The 24,953-nt window shown below is 42.1% G+C and overlaps 1 protein-coding gene across 1 annotated transcript in view; it reads right to left on the reverse strand.

Moving 5' to 3' along the window:
* Positions 1 to 24,953, reverse strand: part of Sema5a (semaphorin 5A) — a 485,625-nt gene that overhangs the window by 306,303 nt on the left and 154,369 nt on the right. The window contains exon 3 of the mRNA XM_059276245.1: positions 6,669 to 6,866. Within this exon, the coding sequence (XP_059132228.1) occupies positions 6,669 to 6,792 (124 nt within the window). The 5' untranslated portion in view covers positions 6,793 to 6,866. The remainder of the gene's footprint in view (positions 1 to 6,668; positions 6,867 to 24,953) is intronic.

Here is a 24,953-nt window from a genome sequence, read left to right on the forward strand (position 1 = left end):
CTGCTTGAAGGGTCACTATTTTTCCCACTTATTGGAACAGATGTTTAGGGAAATGACAAGCACATCAGTGTGAATGGGATGTTGGCAATGGGTCAGAGTATTTTAGTCACCACTGAACACTCATGAATAAATCTTCCAGAGCATGCAGCCAAGGAGGCAGCCTTCAAACCCAGCAAGCCGTTGGGTCGTGTGAAGCAAAGGCCTCAACAAGAGAGGAGGAGTGGCAAGTACTTCACCGAGGCTGGGAAACAAGACTGTGTCAGAGTCTTCAGTCTGTCCAGGTACTTCCAGTCAAGACACTGACAAAATGTGCTTGATGACATGAAGGTGTTGCATATGATTGGCATATGATTCACTTCACTAACAGCCTCTTAGGCAGAATGTTGCCAAAGTATAACACAAAATCATGACTTTTAAAAGAATTACGTGGAAATCAAGATTTTAAATAAGGCTATCCTATTCCTACATTTCTCCCTTGCCAGTGTTTTAGGATAATTTCTCAAACTTTTATGCACAATTGGGTCCTACATTTCAAAAATGTATTCATGTGATAGATAAAGTGGTGACCAGCTGTCAGCTCCAGCATAAGCTATTCTCAAAGTATCCACAGGGAATCTTTTATGTGTTTTACAAGCAGTCTTCTCTTTTGTTCAAAGCATCACATACTTCCGAGAGCCCCCAGTCTCTTGGGCATCACCTGTCCACTCCCCAGGAACTCCTACCCCACCTCAACCCACTTTCTGTCCTGCATCCTGGGTGCCTGAGCCCTTCCCTTCAGTTTGGCTCACTGGAGGTGGAATCTGCTTCCTACCAGAGAACCTCTCACCTGTTCCCAGGACCCCACCCACTCCTCCAGCTCAATGGCTTGGCCACATGGGCTCTCTCCCCCTCTCTTTTCTTTCTTTAGCCTCTTCCTTCACCAGGCTTCTTCCCATCTTCACTAAAAGGATTATTCAACAATGCTCTTTTCAAAGCTATTTCCTGTCTTCCTGTCCCTGCACAGCTAACATATTTCTCTCTTTGGATCCACACATTTATCTTTACATGAAATGTGTTTTACTTTCTCCTCCTACACAGCCCCGGTTAAGCAACACACCAAGGACTGTGCTGGGGCCGCACAAAACCATCCCCCTGAGCCTTATACAAAGGCACCTGCAGATGTGGCACAGTTTGAAATTGCTTTTGCAGATGAACTGTTTGCGACCAGGTGATAACTGGATTTGGGCTCTCCCTAATACAAAGTGACAGGATACAAGAGAAGACAGAGAATTACGTAGGGAGACTGTAGAGAGTGTGTAGTCCAGGAGACTGGACAGAGCAGCTGCAAACCAAGGCAGGCGGAGGACTGCTGCTGACCACGAGAAACAAAGTCTTCTCTAGGTCATCAGAGAGAGCACGGCCTCATTCACATTGTCACAGGGGATTGCTGGATAGTATAAGTATACATTGTGAGAGAAGACATCTGGAAATTACTCAGTTGGTGGTCATTTTGCAACAGCCCTAGGAAAGCAATACCCAGATAAACCACCACTATGAGAACTACTGGAATGCAGCTCAACTGTTTGGCTTTTCAAATGCACAAATTATCAACACAAAAAGACCCGGGACAACCAGAGCAAGGTGACTCCTCTGCCTTCTGGCCCATACTGAACCTGAACACTGCATTATCAGACTTTCATGGCCAACACTGTTTTTAAAAGAATCCCTCACTGAGATTTGGAATATCTTGTTCTCAGCTAGATCCTTCCTTCTGGGGCTCACAGGCTTCTCAGTCCACAGGTATTATGTCCCTCACATCAGCTTCCCTTGTTCACCATATTTGGAGTAGAGATCAAAGATCCTAGATATCAACAAAGCTTCCTAGTCTCTTGGGTTCTCTATCCATTATATCATCAACTATAGCTCGCTCCACTTTCTAGAACCACCCCTACTTCTGATTTCCTATATTTGTGTTACCATCTAGACCCCAGTTTCTCATTCTTGCTGCCTTTGATCACAGCAGCAGCCCCAGAATGAACTTGCCTGATGACCACAACGTTTCCTTCCTCCCAGTGGAGGTTAATCTCAGATATCTCGCCATGCCATGCACATCTAAGCCCTCACTATCTATGGTAGCCTTAGTCACTTGCCCTCCTTCCCTTTCACCTAGATAAGGACACTGTGACTCATTCCGTACCGTGGGTTTGCTAGGACCTGTGGTGCACCTTCACTTCAGCACTTAATACTTGCTCACTTCCTTTCTCTGGAATATCTTCCCCTTCATGAGGTGCATAAACTCCTGGCAGCCATCTGGGACTCAGCTCTGCCATGAGCTTTTCCTCAAAACCTTCCAGAAATGTTTCTGGGGATGTGACCACCTGACTTCCATGTTTCTCCCCTGTGTTCCCTGCACATGATGCAGACACATAACAGAGTGTGATGGGAAGGTCTTTTGGTTCTTAGAGACTGGACTTTGGCCTCTGTTGAACCAAAATTTAGCATGGATGTTGTTGGCAATAGGCAGTCATTAAATGTTAGTTACATGTTCACCCAAAACTAAAAATAGGCAACTTAGAGTTGGGGAAGTAACCCAGTGATGGACTGATCGCCTAGCCCTGGGGAAAAGATCATTTATAATACTCTGAGATGTCATTTGTGAACTGTGGGGTGGGCTCAAATTGCAAACCCTAACAGCATACTCTACTGGCAAGGCTGCAGGGAACAGATCCTCAGGCAAAGATACCTTCATCAGGCAGAATCTGAAATGTGCAGCCAAACCACCCAGGCACTTTTAATCTTTAACCTAGGATTTCTAGTTCTTGGAAAATCTTCCAATGCATCTCTCAGTGAAGGGTTTTTGACAGGACTAGAGCACATCATGGTAGAGAGCTGCACCACAAGAACTCTGGTATAAATGTGGACATTCTGGTGCCAGAGTTTACTCTATTATGCCAAAGTGTACACACACTACCTTTTATGAAAGATCACTAGCTTTGATTATGTCTATATGTATATGCATCTTTGTTTGAGGTATGAAAGAACAATAAACCATGAAATATAAGTAAGGCTTTATGTAAATGTAGAGCAGGAACCCAAAAGATAGATTTCTATGAACAACTCTCATTCCATCGATTTTACTTTAATTCTCTAAAAACCAAAAGCAAAATCTAGGAACTAAAATAAACAGTTTGGGTTGTTGGCATAACTATAAAGAATGAGATGGCTTTCCAGAACTTTACAGTGGTAATTTGGCTTTAATTCCTCAGTGGACTACATACCCTGAAGACCAAAGAAAAGAAGAAAAAATTATCTTGAAGGGTTTTCAATGACTCCCAGTAGGGGTTGTGTAGAGCTGCTACTGAGGAAATGTTGCAGTGGTGGGGCATACACTGTAATGATGGAGTGGGGGGATATGCACTGTAATGACGGAGTGGGAGGACATGCACTGTAATGATGGAGTGGGAGGACATGCACTGTAATGATGGAGTGGGAGGATATGCACTGTAATGATGGAGTGGGAGGACATGCACTGTGATGATGGAATGGGAGGACATACACTGTAATGATGGAGTGGGAGGACATGCACTGTGATGATGGAGTGGGAGAACATGCACTGTGATGATGGGGTGGGAGGACATACACTGTAGTGATGGAGTGGGAGGACATGCACTGTGATAATGGAGTGGGAGGACATGCACTGTAATGATGGAGTGGTAGGACATGCACTGTGATGATGGAGTGGCGGGGCATGCACTGTGATGATGGGGTGGGAGGACATGCACTGTGATGATGGAGTGGGAGGACATGCACTGTAATGATGGAGTGGGAGGACATGCACTGTGATGATGGGGTGGGAGGACATGCACTGTGATGATGGGGTGGGAGGACATGCACTGTAATGATGGAGTGGGAGGACATGCACTGTAATGATGGAGTGGGAGGACATGCACTGTGATGATGGAGTGGGAGAACATGCACTGTGATGATGGGGTGGGAGGACATGCACTGTAATGATGGAGTGGGAGGACATGCACTGTGATGATGGAGTGGCGGGGCATGCACTGTGATGATGGGGTGGGAGGACATGCACTGTGATGATGGAGTGGGAGGACATGCACTGTGATGATGGAGTGGCGGGGCATGCACTGTAATGATGGAGTGGGAGGACATGCACTGTAATGATGGAGTGGGAGGACATGCACTGTGATGATGGAGTGGGAGGACATGCACTGTGATGATGGAGTGGGAGGACATGCACTGTGATGATGGGGTGGGAGGACATGCACTGTAATGATGGAGTGGGAGGACATGCACTGTGATGATGGAGTGGCGGGGCATGCACTGTGATGATGGGGTGGGAGGACATGCACTGTAATGATGGGGTGGGAGGACAGGCACTGTGATGATGGAGTGGGAGGACATGCACTGTGATGATGGGGTGGGAGGACATGCACTGTAATGATGGAGTGGGAGGACATGCACTGTAATGATGGAGTGGGAGGACATGCACTGTAATGATGGAGTGGGAGGACATGCACTGTGATGATGGAGTGGGAGGACATGCACTGTGATGATGGAGTGGGAGGACATGCACTGTAATGATGGAGTGGGAGGACATGCACTGTGATGATGGAGTGGGAGGACATGCACTGTAATGAAGAGCGATGGGTCATGTAGTGATGGAGTAGTGAGGCATGCACTGTGTGAAAGGAAAAGAAATGAGTGTTTCCCTTCAGAGGCACAAAGATCTGTGCACAGGAAGAAGAAACAGAGGATAAAGTGGCAGAGGTTATGGCCCTGGAGCCTAGAGATGACCTGGACACAGCAGGAGTTCATAGGGTTTATTTTCATACGTGTTTACCTTAGTGCTATTCACTCAAGAGCCCTAACTGCTAGTGCTCCAAGCAGCCAGGAAGTACCATTCCCAGAGTGATGTGAGGAAGTAGGTAAGAGAATAGCATCATCTTTGATCCAAGAGACTGAAAGTTATCACTGACCTCAGGACCCAACTTCAAGATGCTCTCCTATGCTGAAAGGGCATCGTTCTAACATCCACAGCATCAAAAAAGTAGCAAAGAATTAAAATCTATCAATTATATTAAAATTCACATATTGATATCAAGATGATCAATAGAGAAAGGAAAACATAACTTATCAGATCCCCTGGAATGACAAATGGATGAAGAGGTAGATGTCAGGAAACCCATTAACTGGAGTAAAAACAAAACAGGCCAAAAGCTGGCCATGGTCTGGGAGCTCAGCTTAGCTTTCCTCTCCCAGCTGCACTGCAGGGGTGTTCAGAGAGCAGGCAAAGGAAAGCTGGTTATATGGAACTGTTCTAAGTATGAGATGAAGAAAAGATGATAAAATAAGAAAAGCTCAGGCTTGCTCCCATTAGCCAGTGGCTGTAAATAACTGCCCACTGCCCACTGGACACTCTGCCTCACAGTGAGAGTCCACAGAAGTCAAAAGGATGTGAGTGGAGATCTCATCAGGACTCATGTCAACCTGGGAATTACGGGTTATAACAGACATAGGAAAACTCGAATGATACAATCAGGATTCAGTGAGCAGATGCCACACTGGGCGAGTGATTCCATTTCTTTAAAAGATGTTTTCTTCATGAGAAATAAAAAAGTGTAGTAAAAGATTTAAAGACATTCAAGAATTACCCAACAAAGCTGTACTGTTTGGATTTCAGGTAGATCCTTGTTTGACCCTACAGAATTCACACCCTCATGAGACCATGCCCTTCATGGTATTAGGAAAAATTTTATTTTGGAGCATTTCCATGTCTGATAGAACAATAATATCATGAAGTTCTTTTCATTAACAGCTACAGACTGAAATATCATAGATATTATATGATATCCTGAATTTGGATAAACATAATTTGATAAATGTGGGACAAATCAGGGGTAAGTATTTAAATGAGAAAGATATAGAATGTAAATTGATGAATCTGGGACTCAGATTGTTTATATTTCATATCGACATAAGAAGTCTGTGATACAAAGCTTCAAACCTAAAGAAAAGCTGTTGAAATGAGTTAGTAAAATTCAATGTCTGATTTGGGATAATAATAGAGGCATGCTGAGGACAGAGGCATAGTTTTTATTGTGTTTTGTTTTCCTGACTGTGGATTGTTCAAGTGTCCAGGCTGTAAAGATCTCACATCACTTTGGTAGAGAATAGAAGAGTGAATGTGCCTATCAATGACGAACTACTACACCGAGAAGACACTTCGGACAATAATGGATTCTACCGCATTGCGCTGCTAGATGAAGACCACAAGGCTTGTCATGGCAAGACCCTGGCTTCGTCAGAAAATACCCAGAAAAAAAGATTTCCTGTCTTACTCCTGTTTACTGCAGTGCTGATGCCATGCTTTCAGCCTCTGAGCTGAATGTCTGGGAGCCCTGCAGCACCTGTTAAATGATGATAGGACAATAACACAGTTTCCATCCGTAGCAATCCCATCTGGGATCCTCCATGAGCATGTTCTACGTCTAGACCTGAGATTCTATGGGGAAGAATCTTTATTTTTGTCTTCATTTAAACAATAACCAGGTGAAGTCACAGAACAAAAAGGAACACCCATCTTCTATTATCTTGCACTAAACGTGGGATTTGAATTTACATTGTGGTCTTACTTCTTTCACTTTATGTCTTATAGCCTTATTCCTTACCTTTGTAGGAGACAACAGGATGCTCAGCTCTCTGGCACTGGGCGGGTTCCTGGAACTCAGGGCTGGCAAGTCTCCACACTCCCAGGCTTGAGAACAGCCATGCAAGGATGCAGGCTCCCTTCATGGTGGGCAAGGGGTCTCTGACTCTGGGAACGTGTCTTTTACGAAGCTCACCTTCTCCTCATGGGTGAAAAGTACCTACAACACACAAGAGAATGGTCCTGTGAACACAAGCTCATGTTTTATTTCCTGGTGGATAGCGTGTTGTAAAAGTCCTATTCACTAACTTTTAAGTTTGTAATGTGTGAAGACAAGGGATGTTAGAGAACACAAACAGCTTGTGTTTGATAGTAAATTATGCTTCAGAGTCTCTCTCTCTCTCTCTCTCTGGTGTGTGTGTGTGTGTGTGTGTGTGTGTGTGTGTGTGTGTATGTGTGTGTGTGTGTGTGTGCATGTAAGGCTGTGTGTGTGTAAGGGTGTGGGTGTATATGGGTGAGTGTATGTGTATAGTATAGATGTGTGTGTATTGATCTATTATATATATGTGTGTGTACACATGTGTAGTACAGATTGTGCGTATATTGGTGTGGATGTGTGTGTGTATGGGTATGGATGTGTACGTACTGATGGGTTTACTGGTGTATGTATGGGTGTGCATGGTGAGTGGGTATATGTGTACAGTATAGATATGTATTAGTGTGTTGTGTGTGTGTGTGTTTTTTCTGTGTGTATAGTATAGCTTTTGTTTCTGGGTATGGATGTGGATATATATTAGTGTGTATGTTTTTCGGCGTGTGTATGTATTAATGTATGTGTATGGCTGTGGATGTGCGTATATGTATGGATATGTGGATGTGTATGTATTTGTATATATTTGTGGGGTGTCTGTGCGTGGTGTATGTGTATGTCTATGTATGTGTACAGTATAGATTGTGAATATACGAGTGTGGAAATGTGTGTGTGGTGTATGCATATGGGTGTGTGTGTGTACATATTATAGATTGTATGTGTATGGGTGTGGATGTGTGTGTATGGGTGTATGTGAATAAATGAACTAAATCTGAGACAATCCAAGTTTAAGCTCTCCTCAGTCACACCCCTCTTAGGTAACGGTGATTAATCATTGTGATCATTGTTGGGGCTTTCCTTGTAAGTCTGTCTTGGCCTGCTTGTGCAAACAGAGTTGACATGCAGTAACTCCATCACTCTTTATGATCCATAAGACCCCATTTAATAAGGCTACAGCCTTTGCCTTCTACTAACAATCTGATTAGCGTTATGGCTCACAATTCTTGTCAGTCATTCTAATGACAGTAGAAATTTATGGACGATCTATCTGCAAAACCTGTGACCAAATGTGAATCAAACAGAACATAAATTGAGCAATACCAGGTAGAAAGAAGGATGAGGCTAGAAATAGACACTTTCAAGACTATGAACTAAACACACTCTACACTAAGGCAAGCTTGTACAAAGAGCTATAACCCAAGCTCTTAACTTTAAAAGAAGTCAGAGTGCCTTGGGAGTGAAGGGATGGTGCCCCTGCCATTTAGAGTGTTCAAGGGTAGCCTCACAGAGGAGTCAGATTTGAATTCAATATTGAAGGATAAAGAGGATTTCAAAAGATAGGAATTTCTGGAAAGTCATTCCACACCAAGGGGAGAGGATGAGAAAGCATCTTGAGGAGTGGGTAAACAGGCGAGAGGTAGCAGTAAACATCTGTTCTAGAATGCTTTACTGTACTTGGTACAGACACCAGGTAATACAAAGAGAGCAGAGGAAGAGCTTGGAGTATAGGTTATGGTAGGGAAAGTAAATAGTAATAAGATGTGAGGTCTCTAACTGTGAGGCCACAACCTACTGTAGTTTATTTACACTAGAAGAAATACGTAACAATGGGACAAAAATAAAACAATCTAGAGAGGTAATTGCAGAGAGAATAACAGAGGGGGGAACAAGTTGACTCCAAGTTATCACAATTGTTCAGAAAAACAAAAGAAACTGTGGCTTTAGGCTTTGTCCATCACGAGCAAAGAGCAGAGACAAAGGGTAGCTAATGAATATGGTTGGTCAGCATGGTCACGGAGTCGATCTTACACCCCTACCCCATCAGGATGGGGCCCTCCACCCTGTGAGTCTGGGCTGCTCTGTAGTGGCACTGCTCAGCAAGCCACACAACACAAGTCACAACTTCTAATTACCAAGCCAGGCCCTACAGCATGAGGACCACTTCCTGCCATCCAGAACGCATTCCTCAGAGAATCGAGGAAGCAGATCAGAAGTCCAACTCTCCACACCTGTCTCAGGAGAGAGACCAGTTAGGTGGTATGGGGGCTAGAGCCCATGAAACCCAGCTTTCCAGCCACAGTTGCTGAGACGAAACCTGAAACACGCTGAGAGCCTTTAGCATATGTCACAAGCACAGAATTATCACCCAGCTGAGCCCTTCCCAAATCCCTGAACACCAATATGTGAAATATATTAAAAATGGCTATTGTTCTTATCTATTGGATTTTGGAAACAGAGACAAATTGACTCAAAGTGATATAAATGACTATCAGGATATGACTGCTATTCATTTAAATAGGATCCACTGAAGGCCTGGATGAAACTATATATACACAAAACTGTGATATTTGATATTGTACATGCCAGGATTACGATGCTGAATGAATAGTTTGGAAAATCCTATCAACTCCAGGTCAGGTGATGAGGAAATTAATCAGAAGTAGCATATCCAGCCTGGAAAAGTTGAAATGATAAGTGGGGTTGATCTTCATTTAGAGGAGGCACATGTTAGACAAGGAGGAGGCCATGTTAGATGGATAGATGACTGGATTCTGCCCAAAGACAATCAGCAGGCAACAAGTGGGGGTTTCCACAGAGAAGGAGACAGAAGCCACATATCAAGTAACAAAGAAATCAGCGGACTGAGAGAAGTAGAACAAAGTGCAGCTACCTCTTATGTTAAGCGACCAAAGAAAATGTGACAAAATAAGATGAGCACTGAAAGATTCTGAATTTTTAGGCCTGAGAAAGCAATTTGGCAAACAAGCACACACTGACATGTAGTAGGCAATGCAGTAGCATGCTGGGAGGAGCATGTAAGAGTGATCAAGGCTGGTTTCATGGGGGGGAATTGGTGACATGGAGAGTGGGCTGCTAGCAAGGCCCCTTCATCCTCCCCAGCACTCTAGCCCCCATCCTTCCATGCATACCACCTTGCCATGTTATGCACACCACAGTAGACAATGCAGCAGAGGGACCTTCATCCACCACCACCCCTTGATTTCAGACTTCCATTCTCCGGCACTAAGAACACTAATTTTTTTTCTTGGAGAAATCACCCAGTTTCTGAGATTATTTTACAGTGCAGGGGAAAAAAAAGACTACATCACAGATAATTAAAAACAGTCCATTTTCTGAGAAGGTTGAGTGGAGAAGAGATTATAGATTTAAGAGAGAAAAGGTGAAGGTGGCCCCTGCCTGCCACTCTAGCACTTAGAAATCTTGGCTGGAGGATTATGAGGTCAAAGCCAGAATGGGCTGCATAGTGAAATACTGTAAAAAAGGATAAATAAGTGAAAAAAAAAAAGGCAGAAAAGATATCATATGAGAGAAGACTCAGAAACACTTGAAATGGAAAGGTATTAGAATAAAAAGAAATTGGTTATTAAAGGGAGGAACGTTTTCATCTTTAAGAAGCAGTGGGTATTTCTATATTAAATACATACATATTGTATCAAAAGATTTAGAAATAGAAGAATATATCAAGTGGGTAGTATAACCAATGTGACAGTTCCCAAATTTGTGGTAAAATAAAGAGGTATCTCTGAGGGCTAAAGAAGTGGTGATGAGAACTTTAAACAGTAGGAAATTTAAAGGAGTTGACCTGGTATTGATAAAAGTAACCAGGTAGGAGTGTCTCTCGTTTACTCATTGCTTACTGAATGCCGACCACACACATCGCTCCGTGCATCTATGAATACATAGAGGAGCTAAGCAACATAGCGTGGAGGAGGCAAGCCTTAGAGCATCAGAAATGCCAATGAGGGCCCTGATACGAGGACGCAGAGCAATGAGATCCACTGAGACTAAGAATCCCAGAGCAGGTAAAAGGTTAGGGTCCGCCGTAATGGAAAAGATTCTAAATGTTCTCACTGAATACAATCCTTAGGGAGAGTAGAGAAGCAAATGAAGGGACTACAGACCAAGGCAGTGGGGAAAGAGCTTCTGGGGAAGAAGAAGAGGTAAAGAGAAGTGTAGGGGCCTAGAGACAAAATGGGAAGGAAAACAGGGAGCCAGAAGCACAGCTGTCCCGCAGCTGAGGGTTTCTCAAACACAGAACATCGTAATAGATTCGGGCCCATAGCTGCTAAGGTTTCCCAAGTTAAAATATTAAAATATGTTTTCCCATTAGAGGACAGACTAGAACCCCACTGTGAAACAGCTTATCTTCACTTTTCCTCCTGGCATGAGACTAAAGCCATAAAATGTCATCAACGAGTGGATCTTGAAATAGGCATGACTGAGCAGGTATTCCCTGGGAATCTGCTAGTCACACAGACCAGGGAAGTAGGTAGACTAACTGAAGATCTTCACCACTCAAAAGCCAAACCCCAAGTCACACACATCTAGCTCTGTAGCAGACCACTCGCTGTGCCCCCTCCCTGTCTGCCCTGTCTCTAGCATAGCACACAGATCTTCTCTTCCAACCTCCCCTTCCCCCATTCATCCCTAGCCTCCATCTCCAGTAGGCATTCCCTGGGCACCCTCTGCTTACCCAGGCCAGAAAAGCAGGTAGGATAATCACAGATATTTACCTCTTTCTCCCTTCCGCCAAATCCAACCCCTCAGGCACATGCGCAGCTCCGTAGCAGACTACATGCTTTGGCATTTCCACCCTGACAGCCCCTATCTCCAGGAGACCATATAGATCTTCTTCCTCAATCCTTCTCCCCACTCATCCCTTTGTCTCAGACCCCAATTCCAGCAGGCTTTTCATGGGAAACCTCTAGCTAACCCTGCTAGAAAAGCAAGTAGGCCCATGAAACAGGTAGGTGAGTTTGAGGTCTTTACTCTCCCTCAGTACCTCCATATCCAAGCCCTTAGTGCCTTCACCAGCGCTGTAGCGGACTACGTGATGTGGCCTCTCCTCTCTCTCTGGCCCTATATCCAGGGGACTAAGCAGATCCTGGTGAAACACCCTGTTTCCTTCCCTCCTGAGAACCCTCTTCTAGCCCATTCTCATTCTTATATATCAGCTCCCAATATTCAGAAAAACATTGTACCCAGAACCCCCAGGACACATACCTAGCAGAATCCCAGAAGCATTCCATACCAGGTAACACACAACCATCATATCTTCCTAAGAACCAGAGTGGGTAATAGAATCCAAGGAATAAAACATCCACTCGACAAAGAAAAGAGCAGATATCAGCAAGTAGAAATATAATCATCCCAAACTCAGACAACTAGACACCAGTGTGTAAGCATGACCCATAATATACAGGAGAACATGTCCCCACTGGAGCCCAGCAACCCAAATACAATAGGCTCTTAGAAAGACAACAGAGTGGAAGCACAAGACAAGGACCTTAAAATAGCCCTTATGAACATGATAGAGGTTTTTCAATGGAAAATGAATTAATTTGTTAAAGAAATCCTTGAAAACACAAACAAAACGTGGAAGGAAATGAATAAAAGAGTTCAAAATCTGCAAGTAGGAATGAGTCAATAAAGAAAACCCAAATTGAGAGAAATCTGGCAATGAAAAAATCTAGAAACTTCAACAGGAAGTTCAGAGGCAAACCTCAACAGTGGACTACAAAAGATGGAAGAGGGAACCTCAGGCATTGAAGACAAGATAGAAGAAATGGGTATACCACTCAGAGAAAAATTTAAATCTGAAAAACTCCACACAAAAAGTTTACAGAAAATCCTGGACACTATGAAAAGACCAAATCTATGAATAGTAGAAATAGAAGAAGGGGAAGAAACCCAGGTCAAAGGCAAATATTTTCAACAAAATCATCAAAGAAAATTTCCTTAAACTAAAAGAGATACTTGTCAAGATACAAGAAGCACACAGAACACAAAATATTCAGGACCAGAAAGGAAATTCTAATGGCAGATAATAATCAAAACACTAAACATACCTTCAAAGAAAGAATATTAAAATCTCCAATAGAAAAAGACCAAGTAACATATGAAGGCAGACCTATTAGGATGACACCTGACTTCTCAAAGGAGACTCTAAAAACCAGAAGGTCCTGTACAGAGTTCTACAAACACTGAGACCACAGAGGCCAGCCCAGACTACTATAACCAGAAAAACTTTCAATCACAATGGAGAAAAGACATTCCAAGACAAAACCAAGTTTAAACATTATGTATCTACATCTTCAGCCCTACAGAAGATACTAGAAGAAAACTTCGACTTCAACCTGAGGAGATGTTAAAATGCAGCCATTTTAACACCTAACAAAATAGACATCAAACCAAAACTAATCAGCAGACATACAGAAGGACACTACACACTCATCAATGGAAAAATCCACCAAGAAGACATTGTAATTCTTAACATCTATGCACCAAGCATAAGGGCACCAAATTCATAAAAGGAATGCTATTACCCCTTAAATCACATACTGACCCTCAAACACTGAGAGTGGGAGACTTCAATACCCTAGTCTTGCCAATAGACAGGTCATTCAAGCAAAAACTAAATACAGAAAAGCTACAGCTAACATGTTACAAATCAAATGGATCTAACAGGTATCTACAGAACATTTCACCTGAACACAAAAGAATATACCTTCTCATCAGCACCGTATTGAACTTTTTTCAAAACTGACCAATTGCGCACTGAGAGATGTGTGACATTAAAAATATATAAATAACTCAAGAAACTAAAAATCAGGAAAACAAATAATCCAGTTTTAGAATGTGGTACATATCTAAAGAGTGAATCCTCAAAAGAGGATACTCAAATGTCTGAGAAGTATTTAAAGAAATGTTCATTCTAAGTCATCAGTGAAATACAAATGAAAACTACTTAGAGATTTCATCTTATATGGATCCAAAGGGCCAAGATCAATAAAAATAAGTGACAGCTCATGAAGGCAAGAATGTAGACTTAGGGGAACACTCACCCATTGCTAGAGGGAGTACAAATTCACACAACTGCTGTTGAAATCAGTGCAGCAGTTCCTCAGAAAGATAGGAATCAATCTTATTCAAGATCCACTTATACCACTCTTGGGCATGTACCCAAAGGATGTGCCAACCTACTTCAGAGACACTTGCTCAACTGTGTTCATTGTTGCTGTATTCATAACAGCCAGGAACTGGAAACAGCCTAGATCTCTGTAAGTGGATGAATGGGTAAAGAAAATGTGGCACATTTACACAATGAAATATTACTCCACCTTCAGAAAATAAAATCATGAAATTCACAAGTAATTGGATGGAACTAGGAAAAGTCATTCTGAGTGAGATAACCCAGATCCAGAAAGAAAAATATGGTATGTATTGGTTTATATATGTACATTAGCTATTTATGGCAATGATAAGCAAGCTACAATCTGTAGAACCACAGAGGCTAGATATAGAGTAAGGGATGAGGGGGAAGGACACCCTCCTTAAGAAAAGGAAATAGATAGTGATGGATAAGTGAGAGGTATGGACTGGAAGGGGAGGATCAAATGGGGAGGTGTGGGTAAAGGGAAAAAGGGAAAGAATACAGAGAGGGACAGCTAAAATTAAGGGCCATTTGAGAGGGACTAGGGAAACCTAATGAAATAGAAGCTTCCTAAATTATACACATTTATGAAGGCGATCAAAACAACATTGCCAAATAACAGGAAGACATGGCCCCAATTTGACATCTCTCATCACCAAAGGAAGCTTCAGCACTGAGAATGGGTTACATTTAATTGAGTTTTTATCCACAGGGGTCCCCTGAGAACCCCCAAAGAGCCCAGGCTATTGTCAAGGCTACAGATGCTCCCGATAAATGAGAGCAAAATTTTATTTCTGAAAATAACATCTACACAGCTCAGGGAACATGGAGAGATTGAGCTGGTACCTGCCCAGAGCCTTCACCCCTACTGACTAGTATACTTGCTACCAGGATATACTCTACTCACTACCAAAGGAGAAACATAAATGCCAACCTATCTACACACCCTTCTAACTACAATGATCTCCTGCCAGCAAGACGCACCAGTGCAACGGTGGAACAAAGCTTGTGGGAGTAATCAACCAAAATTTTATTTGATTTAAGGCCTTTTCCATGAGATGAAACCCATGCCCAACTCTGCCTAGGTAATCAAGAACCTCAGACTAGATGGCCCAGGAACCTGTGGTAAAATCAAATAATCCTGCTGTACAGAAAGAATATGGAAATGAAATGATTCCTAATGACCTTCCACTGTACTCATAGATCAGAACCTTGCTTAGTCAACATCAGAGATGCTTTCTCCTGCATTAGCAGGGGACAGACACAGAGACCTATGGCCAGACGATCTGCAGAGTGTGAGAGACCTGGGGACACTCAGCCCTAAATGGGATATCCCTATCAAATCCCTCCCCTCTGAGTTCAGGGCACCCTGACGAAGAGGAGGCAGAAAGAGGGTAAGAGCCATATGAGATGAAGAACACCAAAGAAACAAGATCCTCTAAATCAAAAAGGATCAACACACGTGGGAACTCACAGAGACTGAGGCAGCATACACAGGGCCTGCACAAGTCTTCACCAGATGGAGTCCTAGAGCTAACCGAAGTGGGCACATGCCCAACCACCCCCCCCCCACCGCCACCCCACCCCGACTAACCTGGTAGCTATCTTCAATTGGTAGCCTCTTGCAAATGAAAACTTCATTCTTCTCACCGGGAAAACAAACTATTCTGAAGGGTAGACAGCATGTCCAACAGAAGATGGCCAATAGAACTCAAAGGCATCTTAGAAAGTTCCTTGTGTCACAATGTGGTCTTGGGTATTTTCTTTCTTTTTTTTTTTTTTTTAATTTTCACTTTTACTTTATTTTTTACCCTACACTTTTGGTATATATATAGTAGCTTCTGGCTTTGTGTGTGTGTGTGTGTGTTTTTTTTTTTTTTAATACAGGATTCCTGTATATGCAAAGGAGTAGGTCTGAGTATCTGTATCTATTTATTCTGCCTTTTCTTGGGTTCTTTTCTTCTGTTTGTTTTGTCCTATCCCGGTTTTCTTGTTTTTGATTTTTTATCTATCTTACTGTATTTTACTATCATCCCTTAGAAGCCTGCTTGTTTTCTAACCAGAGGCAGAAAGGGGGTGGGGATTTGGATGAGAGGTGAGGTGGGGAGGAACTGGGAGTGGGGGAGGGAGGGAACCATAATCAAAATATAATTCATGGGGAAAAAATCTATTTTAAGTAAATGAATAAATAAACATGATTTAGACATAGCTTGGTTCTGTTAAGATCAATGATGTTTGGAGCATCCATTTTGGCTGCTCTGTAACGGCCGCAAGGAGCTGTCACAGCTCTGTCTAAAAACAAGCCCAACCTAGCAATAAGATAAAAGAAAAGGAGACGCAAGTGTTAACAACCCTCAGTCTATTCTAACGCCATAGTAGGAACAATGTCAGCATTTATATCCATGCCTGCCACCCCAAACAGTGACCTCTCACAGAACACACTCGCCAAGGTATTGCCCTATTTTTATCTCCAAGATAGAGCTCAACTCCATGAGATGCTAAGACTACAGCTGGTCAGTTTTCTAGGTCTAAGCCAAAAGAGAATACAGTCAACTGTTAGGTCTGTCAACTGCCTGTTACTATGACAAAACATCTGAGATAATCCACATAAAAGGAATGCATATGTTGGCTCAAGTTTTCAGTGGTTACAAGTCCAGTCACTTGGCTCTGCTACTTTCAGTCTGTGACAGCAGGATACCTTATGGTATGAGCTGCTAATGGAGGGGACTTCCGACTCCATGGCAGCCAAGACGAGGCTTTCAAGAAACCAGGAACAAAAATCCCTTGTGAGGACATACACCAGCATTCAACTTCCTTCTATCAGGTCCCAGCTCCTAAAGGTTCTACCACTCCCCACTACTGCCATGGACAGAGGGCCAAGCCTTTTGTACATGGGCCTTGGGAAAAGTCAAGATCCAAGCTACATCAACTGAACAAAGCAGGCTATGGATATCTACCATACCTACCAGCATCCTTTGTGTACAGTAAATCTTACTGTGCTAATCTGAGCCTTAAAATCTTTGCCTTCTGGATGAAAGGAGGAGAGAAACAACTCAAGTAGCCACAAATATTAGAGACTTGGGAAGTGAAGAAAATGCCATGGAGATGAGAGCATGAAAGGAACATGGAGTAGGGCATGACATGATGTGAATATGTGCTTGCCGTTGTAAACCTGGTGAAGCATTTTCAATAATAGGTACTCTTTGGGGACTTACTTTTTAGAATGTAATGTCACTTTTTTTTTCCTAGAATAAACTGCTATACATTACCAAGTGGTAAAGTGACAAAGACATCCACAGTGTTCATGTAAAATCTTGTGCTTTTCTCAGTATCCACCATAGAAATCTCCTCAGAGATTTCATTCTGGGTAGCCTCAGCTTTGGGTAGCAGGCAGGTCTTCCTAACAGCTGAAGTCCCATCTCCTAAGGAGCCCTGGGCTCTCTTGCTTCAGTGACTTGAGTACTGTCTGGTGCAGGGTGCTCAGTCTTACCTCTCCTGACATTGCATCCAAGTGATTCTCGGTCCAGGGCTGCTAGGTACATTACCCAACATCCCATGCCTCTACCAATCTTTGCCAAGCCCAAATACTTCCAAGCATTGCCAAATTGCCCCTTGCTGACAACCCCTGATTTAGATTTGTCAAAACTTCTCTCCTTAGAACTCAAGCTAACAACACTACAAAATATACTTTATATACATCTCCCAACTGAGTTTATATTGCATCATTTCAGTACTTTGTCAGTAAAATTGAAAGCCATGTTAATTATAACTATTTGCTGCATTTGAGAACTTTATTTTGAAAACCTTTTTAAGAATCACTGTCACTAAAAGTTTTTTTTCCTTATACAATCCTTCCAACCCAAGAAAATTAAATAGATATTAAGCAAGTTAATAAAAATGGCTTCGTAGTTATAACCATGTATTACAGAAGACAAATCTGGACTGTGACAACCATACATCTCGGAGAATTTACTTCAAAATCCCTGAAGCTTTCCTTTGGTTTCCTGGTGTGGGAGGATCGCTCTATAAGCTGGATCTAAATAAGCACAACTCTGTATAGAAATGTTTGTGCAATAAATAACATTTCCAGATTTCACCCACACTGCAGCTGAATAGACGTGGGGGACAGAAAATAACTGTTCCTTTTAGAAAATAAAAATGCTGTCAGATCAAAAAGAAATCAAAAGAATGAAAGCTTACATGGGGAGCTTTCCTAAGGGAACAGTATCTAACCAGTTATTAATAAAAACAGATCCAACACAAGCTTAATGTACGTCCTTTCAGGGGAGCTTGAGAAGCTTCTAAGCTGTATTGTAAAATTAGACACAGCCTGATCTTCTGGCACAATTCAGAGACATAAAGCCCTCCTTGACACGTGCCTTACCCAGTGACATCCATAATCTCCCTGATGAGAAGATGAACAGGTCAAGATAGTGAGCTAACCCAGAAAGGTGGCCTCAGCAAGGACTGGAAGCCATACCCCAAGCTTGTCCAAAACACAGAAGTCCCATCACCAGATATGTGAAACTAATGAGTGGGGATCTGTCTACCCTTGTGCCATGTAACAGCAAGCTACAGCTCTTGTCACCTCAGAAACCCAAAGAGGCAGATTTATAGAAAAGGACAGAGACCACTGCTGACACGCCTATATTTCAAGCAGTTATCCCATCCCTTAGCACTGCTTGAGGGGATTAGGTGAACTGTCCACATGTACCACCCAAACATACCTCCCAGTCCTTGTCCTGCACCTGCGCCACAGCCAGACATGGAGACTCTCCCAGTTTGCAGCTACTGTGAGGGCACAAGCCTGCCCTATCTCAAACCCTCCAAGTTCCTCTCCTGCTTCTTTGAATTCTTCAAAAAATTCTACACTTTTTACCAATCACCAAGTCCCTGCAAACTGCATCTGAACGGTGCATCTCCAAAGCCTCCTAGCCTTCAGACTCCTAGAGTAACTCACAGGAAAAGTTGCACACGCTTCTGTATGTTGCTGATGCCATGGTGCTCACATCAGCTCGGGTTACCCACAGGTCAAGGAGGAGATAATTTCCTATCTCCACATAGGACACCTGCCCACTCCTGCCAGACTGGCAACTCCTGTCTGGAACCCTATCATAACAACTCCAGTGCCTGGCACTTAACCACCTTCTCATTAGAGGTTTATCTGGACAGCCTCATGACAGTTATGTGTCTATGTTTCTATTTCTTTTTATCAGAAGCTATGGTGTTGAACTCACTGTCTGGGTGCCAAGTTCATGTGTGCCTGCATGCTGAGTGGGCTACACAAACAAGTCAGACAGGGCGAACCTTTGGTTAGCAGTTGTGATTCGGCCATCTCCTGCCACTCATAGAGTTGCTCTGTGAAATGGTTTAGTCCCTTAGTCCACATGAGACAATAAAATAATCAGTCACTCCCAGAAGCTGGGAAGTCAAGGGAGATTGCAAAAGCACCTGCCTATCCATTCCTTTTGTACCTGATAAAGCGAGACCTCAGCCACATTCTGTAGTATATGCAAGATCAAATGTGAGTGACAAGTCAGGACAAATGGTCCAGAAACCCGTGGCTTTGTGCTGATGACAGTGGCCTCTCTGAGCCTACAAAGCTACCCACTCATAACCAAGAGATTAGATGGACTGAGTCACTTCAGTCATGTCTGCAAAGTAAATACTAGGCAGTGAACCACAGGCCCAGAGGGGAGAGGCACTCTCAGAGCAGGTTAATCCAGGTGGCCGTATTAAAAGATATCCCTTAGAGCTGCACTCCAGGGCTGGGGCGGGGGTGGCAAGGACAGTGTCTCAGTACTCCCATGCAGGGACTCTAATTTCAAACAGATGAAAATTTATTTCTTAGGTCCCCTAGTCATCTTTTTAGAGTAGATTATTTGTGCATACTTGGGTAAATATAAAACAAAAGTTCCAAATAAAATCTGCCAAGGAGGGATTTTTTTTTTAATGGAAACACAAGACAGAAGCTGTGATTTTTGACAAGATTGGAATGAAAGTTTAGGGCAGCAGGAAGAAGTGATCCAGGAAACTCCAAGCTCTTCGTCCTCAGCACAGGAAGGAAGACAGTGAATGAGTCCGGTGAGCCCCTGCATTCTCTTTGCTGAAGTGTCCGATAGTCTGGTTCTCAGCAGAAAATGGAATTAAATGAAGAGTTGGCAAAACCATAACACTAAGCTAACACAGCATTCAAGCCAATAGACAGCCTAACACTTTTTTAAAATTATGACTAGACACTATTAGTAGATAAATACACCAAAATTAAAGCTTCTTGTTCCTTATTGAACCTAAAGGGCGAATCAAGACAGGCATCATACATTAAATCTTCAATTTTTATATACATTTTTAGAAAATTGAACACCTTTCTATTGTTTTACTCCATGTACCCTAACCGACAAGGTTCAGCCAAAAGCAATATGTCATACATGGATTAGTGAAGTGATTTTAGGAAGATGGAAATGAAAACACTTATCAGACTTCCACGGAGAAAGACCACGGGCTGCACCTCTCAGCTGTTTGTTATTCAGAGCTCCACCGTATCTGGACTCTGACGAGAAGGGATTTTATGGCTACATAAAATGACCTCATGGTGTAAAGTGGGGAAAAGCAGACATTAAACTATTTTATACATTTCAGTAATAGTTCAGCTCCAGTGACCTTATTTTATACCTCTCCTCAAATGGAACTGTGACTACGCTTTTGCCTCCTTCCCCCTGTTTAGCTCTAGATTGCCCCGAGGAACGATAAAAATAAATGAAGTCCATTAGATAAAATTATTATTTGCGCAAAGACAATATTAATTTTATCTGTCAGCAGGTTTTAAAACTAAGTGAAAGTTCATTCATTCTCCTTCTGTTAGCTAAGCCAACAAGAGCACTTTCTAAGAAAAAATACACTTAAATAACAGAGCCTTCAGGCAACATAACTATACGAACAATTTCTAAAGGACTTACAGGGAGACATTTACCAAGGCTGGAGACTCACACGGCACACTACAGTAGTCAAGTTGTGGCTCTCAATGGTACAATGTTATAGATCACAGGCCACATTTTTTCAAGTTAAGACAGCATTAGGGACAGTGCCTTCTTGTGACAATTACTATGTACATTCTTTATGAGAACATGGCATGCACAGACTTCCACGTTTGAAAGAAAAGGCCCTTGTGTGGCCTTTAGGGTCACCACCAATGGCTACTGTTGACATTCTATCCAGTGACCTTATGCAACTGGACATCTCCATGTCCCTGGTGATGTGCCCTTTGATGAAGAATATTTACTAAAATCTTTAGCTGGGATCCACAGCACCATAATCTTCCTCTCCTCCTGATATACTTGAACTTCCCTACTCAGCTTCTTAGCCCATCCTTGAATGAGGATGCATACTCAGCATACCCTTGTGATGTGTCTCTTCAAGTTTGGTGACTTGAAATATGCTTAATAACAAGGAACCCAAATATAACGGCACTCCATATAATGCAGACCTATAAATAAAAGGGGCTGTCTTTAAATAAATGTGCCAGCAGGACCTGATCTACTAGAGACCCCATGATATGTCTTCACCAACTATCTCCTTCATGCCTGCTACCTATGACAGACAAGAACACGTATATTCAGGCATCTAACTCACCATGCAGGAACTCACTCGCCTTTCCCATTCTTTCTTTTTCCAAAACCTCAGCCATGCCTCTCGTCTCTTACCTCTGGAATTTCTTATGGGTTTTTGTTTGTTTCTTTGTTTGTTTGTTTTTGCTGTTGTTGTTCCTCTAGCTCCAGTTCTTAAGAGTCATATCTATGTGACCATTCCTGATGATTTTTCTGCTTTTTTTCTCCACCCACTTAAGTACATTAACACTCCCTTCTGCTATAGACTTCAGCATCCTAAGCTACAATTACTGCACTCAGCCTCATTCTAAAGCAAGGCTGTGAAGCCTCAGCTTTGGAGCAGTACTGAATAGATGATCAGCATCTAAGGGCTGAGTTAGTAGAGACATGCACACCCCATTACTAGAATGCATATACTTCTATTAAAATGCTATGCATGCTTCCCTTTCTTCCACGACTCTGCCATTCATTGTCACAGATGTTTTATCCCCTATTAAAATACTCTTAACATCTGGTCCAAATACATGAATTCCCATGGTTTTGAGAAATGTCCTTTCTAAATGTCATAATTTTCCAGTTAATGGTCAAAGGGATGAAGGGATTATTACAGGCAGATGAGCTAAAAAAGAGGCGTTCTCAGGGGCCTGGAACTGTGAGAGCAGACGGGAGCGATGGCCACGTACACAAACCCTTGGAGTCCCGATAAGTAGTTCCAGTTCTCATCATTCACCAGAACCACATGAAACAATGGGAACAAAGAAGAGACATTATCGTTCAGGGCAGAGTAACTTTATTAAAGTAATTATTCTAGGTTGGAATATAAATATCATGAAATATTATCAGATTGAAAACAGACTGCTAATGCACTTAGAAAAATAGACTATTAAGTGAAAAGTCTCCTTGCTTGCCTTTTTCAGATTTTACATAGAAAGGACATTGTGCCTACTTGATAACAAACATAGAATGTTGATACATTGTTTATTTGAACCTGTTACAATCCTGTCTGTCAAAACTAAGTCAGACTTCAATAGCATTAATAAGATTTTAGCAAGTATGCACAAAAAGAATAAAATATGCATCATAAAATGAAAATTAATGAAATCTTAAAGTCAAAGATTCTAGTAGCTAATGAATAATAATGTATTTGAAATTGCAAAATAGGTTGTAGATGAAATTTATATATATATATATATGTTTCCTATAAATAATTTTATAACATATACACTGTCACTCTTTCTTATTTTTCAAACATAGAGATGTAAGTCAGTGAAGGCCCACAGCTAAATGAAAGAACTGAAAGGTTTAGTAAATATGTCTCCCATCACGCTGCTGTCCTGAAAGAGAAGTCCTCATTTCCACAGTCAATATGGGTTTCATTGGGGGTGGAATTTGGCTAAGTAGCCACAGGATCATTCAGTGATCTGTAGCCAGAGACCTCATTGAACAAGCTTCAACCTTGCACAACCTGCCAGAGTTCCAGCCCTTGCAGAGTCCTGCAAAGGCTACCTTAGTGTTCTGTCACCTTGTATCACTTGGTGACCTATGCCTGAAACCACACCTATCCGCTTCTTCACTTGCACTTCCTTAAGACAAAGAATGTCTCCAAACTGGCCCAAACAAGCCACTGATATTGCCACTCCTCACCCAGTTTTCCGCCCAAGTCTCTCTCCTCAGAGCTGGAGTCATACTTTTTATTTTTCTAATACGCCCTCCAATATGCTACACCACGACGAAAAATTGTCACTATGCTCTACATAGGCACCAAACGGCATCCCTGCACCTCTGTGGCCACAGTCTCACTGTGACCCTGTCCTCTCACTTTATCTTCTCCTGGGTTTGCAGAAGCCTTTGAATTGATCGCCATGCTTTGCACTCCTGCCCCCAAAATGCTTTTGTTTTTGTTTTTGATGCTATGACCAGAAAAAAACTACAAAGGATTTTGATAAAGTGATTATAGCTGCTTAAAATCCTTCAGCAGTTCCCCAGGGAACCTCCCAAAAGTGGAAATTGCTGACCCCAGCTTTAAAAAACCCTTCTCTGTAGCTAGAATGGTTGGTTATTCCTGCATCCTTTTCAGCTCTCTCACCCACCCTTGGCTGGCCATACACCTGTGCACGTATACACATGATCCTCCTTCTGCCTCGACATCCAGGGATCTTGCAGAATCACTGGTTATTTCTTAGGACTTAAGTCTTCTCTGGACTATCTAAAGTTCTTTCTTCATACAACCCAGCCTTTGTTCAATATAAATCCCAAGCCAAGCCACCTAAACCTGTTTTTTGTTCCTACTCAATACTGCTAACGTCTCTGTTTCATATCACTTGAAACTATATGTATCTGCTTGCTTGATGTATCTGTGGAATATTTTACAACCTGTCACATAAGATTTATTTACAAAGAGCTCCTCATCTCATAATTTATCCATATAATATATGTATATTAAAACATTATTTTCCATTTTAAATATATGTAATAAACAATATATAGATTAAAATATCCCACAAAGACATAGAGAAAACACTCAGTATCTTCAAAGAAAGAAAATCAAACCAGGAAAAATACAATTTAGAGAATGCATGAGAATAGCATAAAATATAATGACTTGGTCAAGGACAGCAAAACATTTCCCAATGGCCTTGTCCTCAGGCATCTCAATGATGATGAGAGGACCTATGAAATTTACAACTGGCAATCATTTAATATCTTTGCTTATATGCTATCTAACACACTAGAATATAAACAAGGGGAGACAAAGACTTGCTTTTATTCTTTGTAGCTCCCCAGGAGCTAGGACATAGTAGAACACAGGTAAGTATTATGAACTGATTTAGTAGTCACTGTAGGGAGTTAATATCAAGACATCCAACTGTTGGGTTAGCTCACAGTGAAGGTCTACTTTCTATCAGATGAAGGTAAAGAAACCTGGTCAGTTTATTTCAATGAATCATACTTGCAATGAATTTCACAAATGATTCTACAGAAAACTGCTGGATCTCTAACACCCTACAAATGAGACTTCAAAAGCAGGTCACAACAGACTGAGTGGCCTACAAAAACAACTGATTATTAGCCCATTATGCAGTGCTGTGACATCTGTATGTGTTGGGAACATAAGGTTCTGTGTTCTTTAGTTCATGATCCTGGAATGTAGAAAGGTCACCATGGATATTGCACCAAAGGTCATCATGCTTTAAAAGTAATTGCTGTGTATTGTTGCGTCCATATTTCAAAATATTAAAAGCCAAATGATGGTGTAGAGGTTAATGAAAATACGAAAAGAGTAACTCAAAGATCTAATTCCAGAAGAGGTGATGAAACAGTGCATAGATTGTAAAGTAAGTCCTAAACAACGGAGGGCATAAACATTGTTGCAGGATAATGACTACCTATTTATGGCATCTAAAGGCTGAGGACCATCCATGGAGTAAATCAGTCTGC

This window comes from Peromyscus eremicus, chromosome 11 (genome assembly GCF_949786415.1).
Source record: "Peromyscus eremicus chromosome 11, PerEre_H2_v1, whole genome shotgun sequence".
Lineage (NCBI taxonomy): Eukaryota > Metazoa > Chordata > Mammalia > Rodentia > Cricetidae > Peromyscus > Peromyscus eremicus.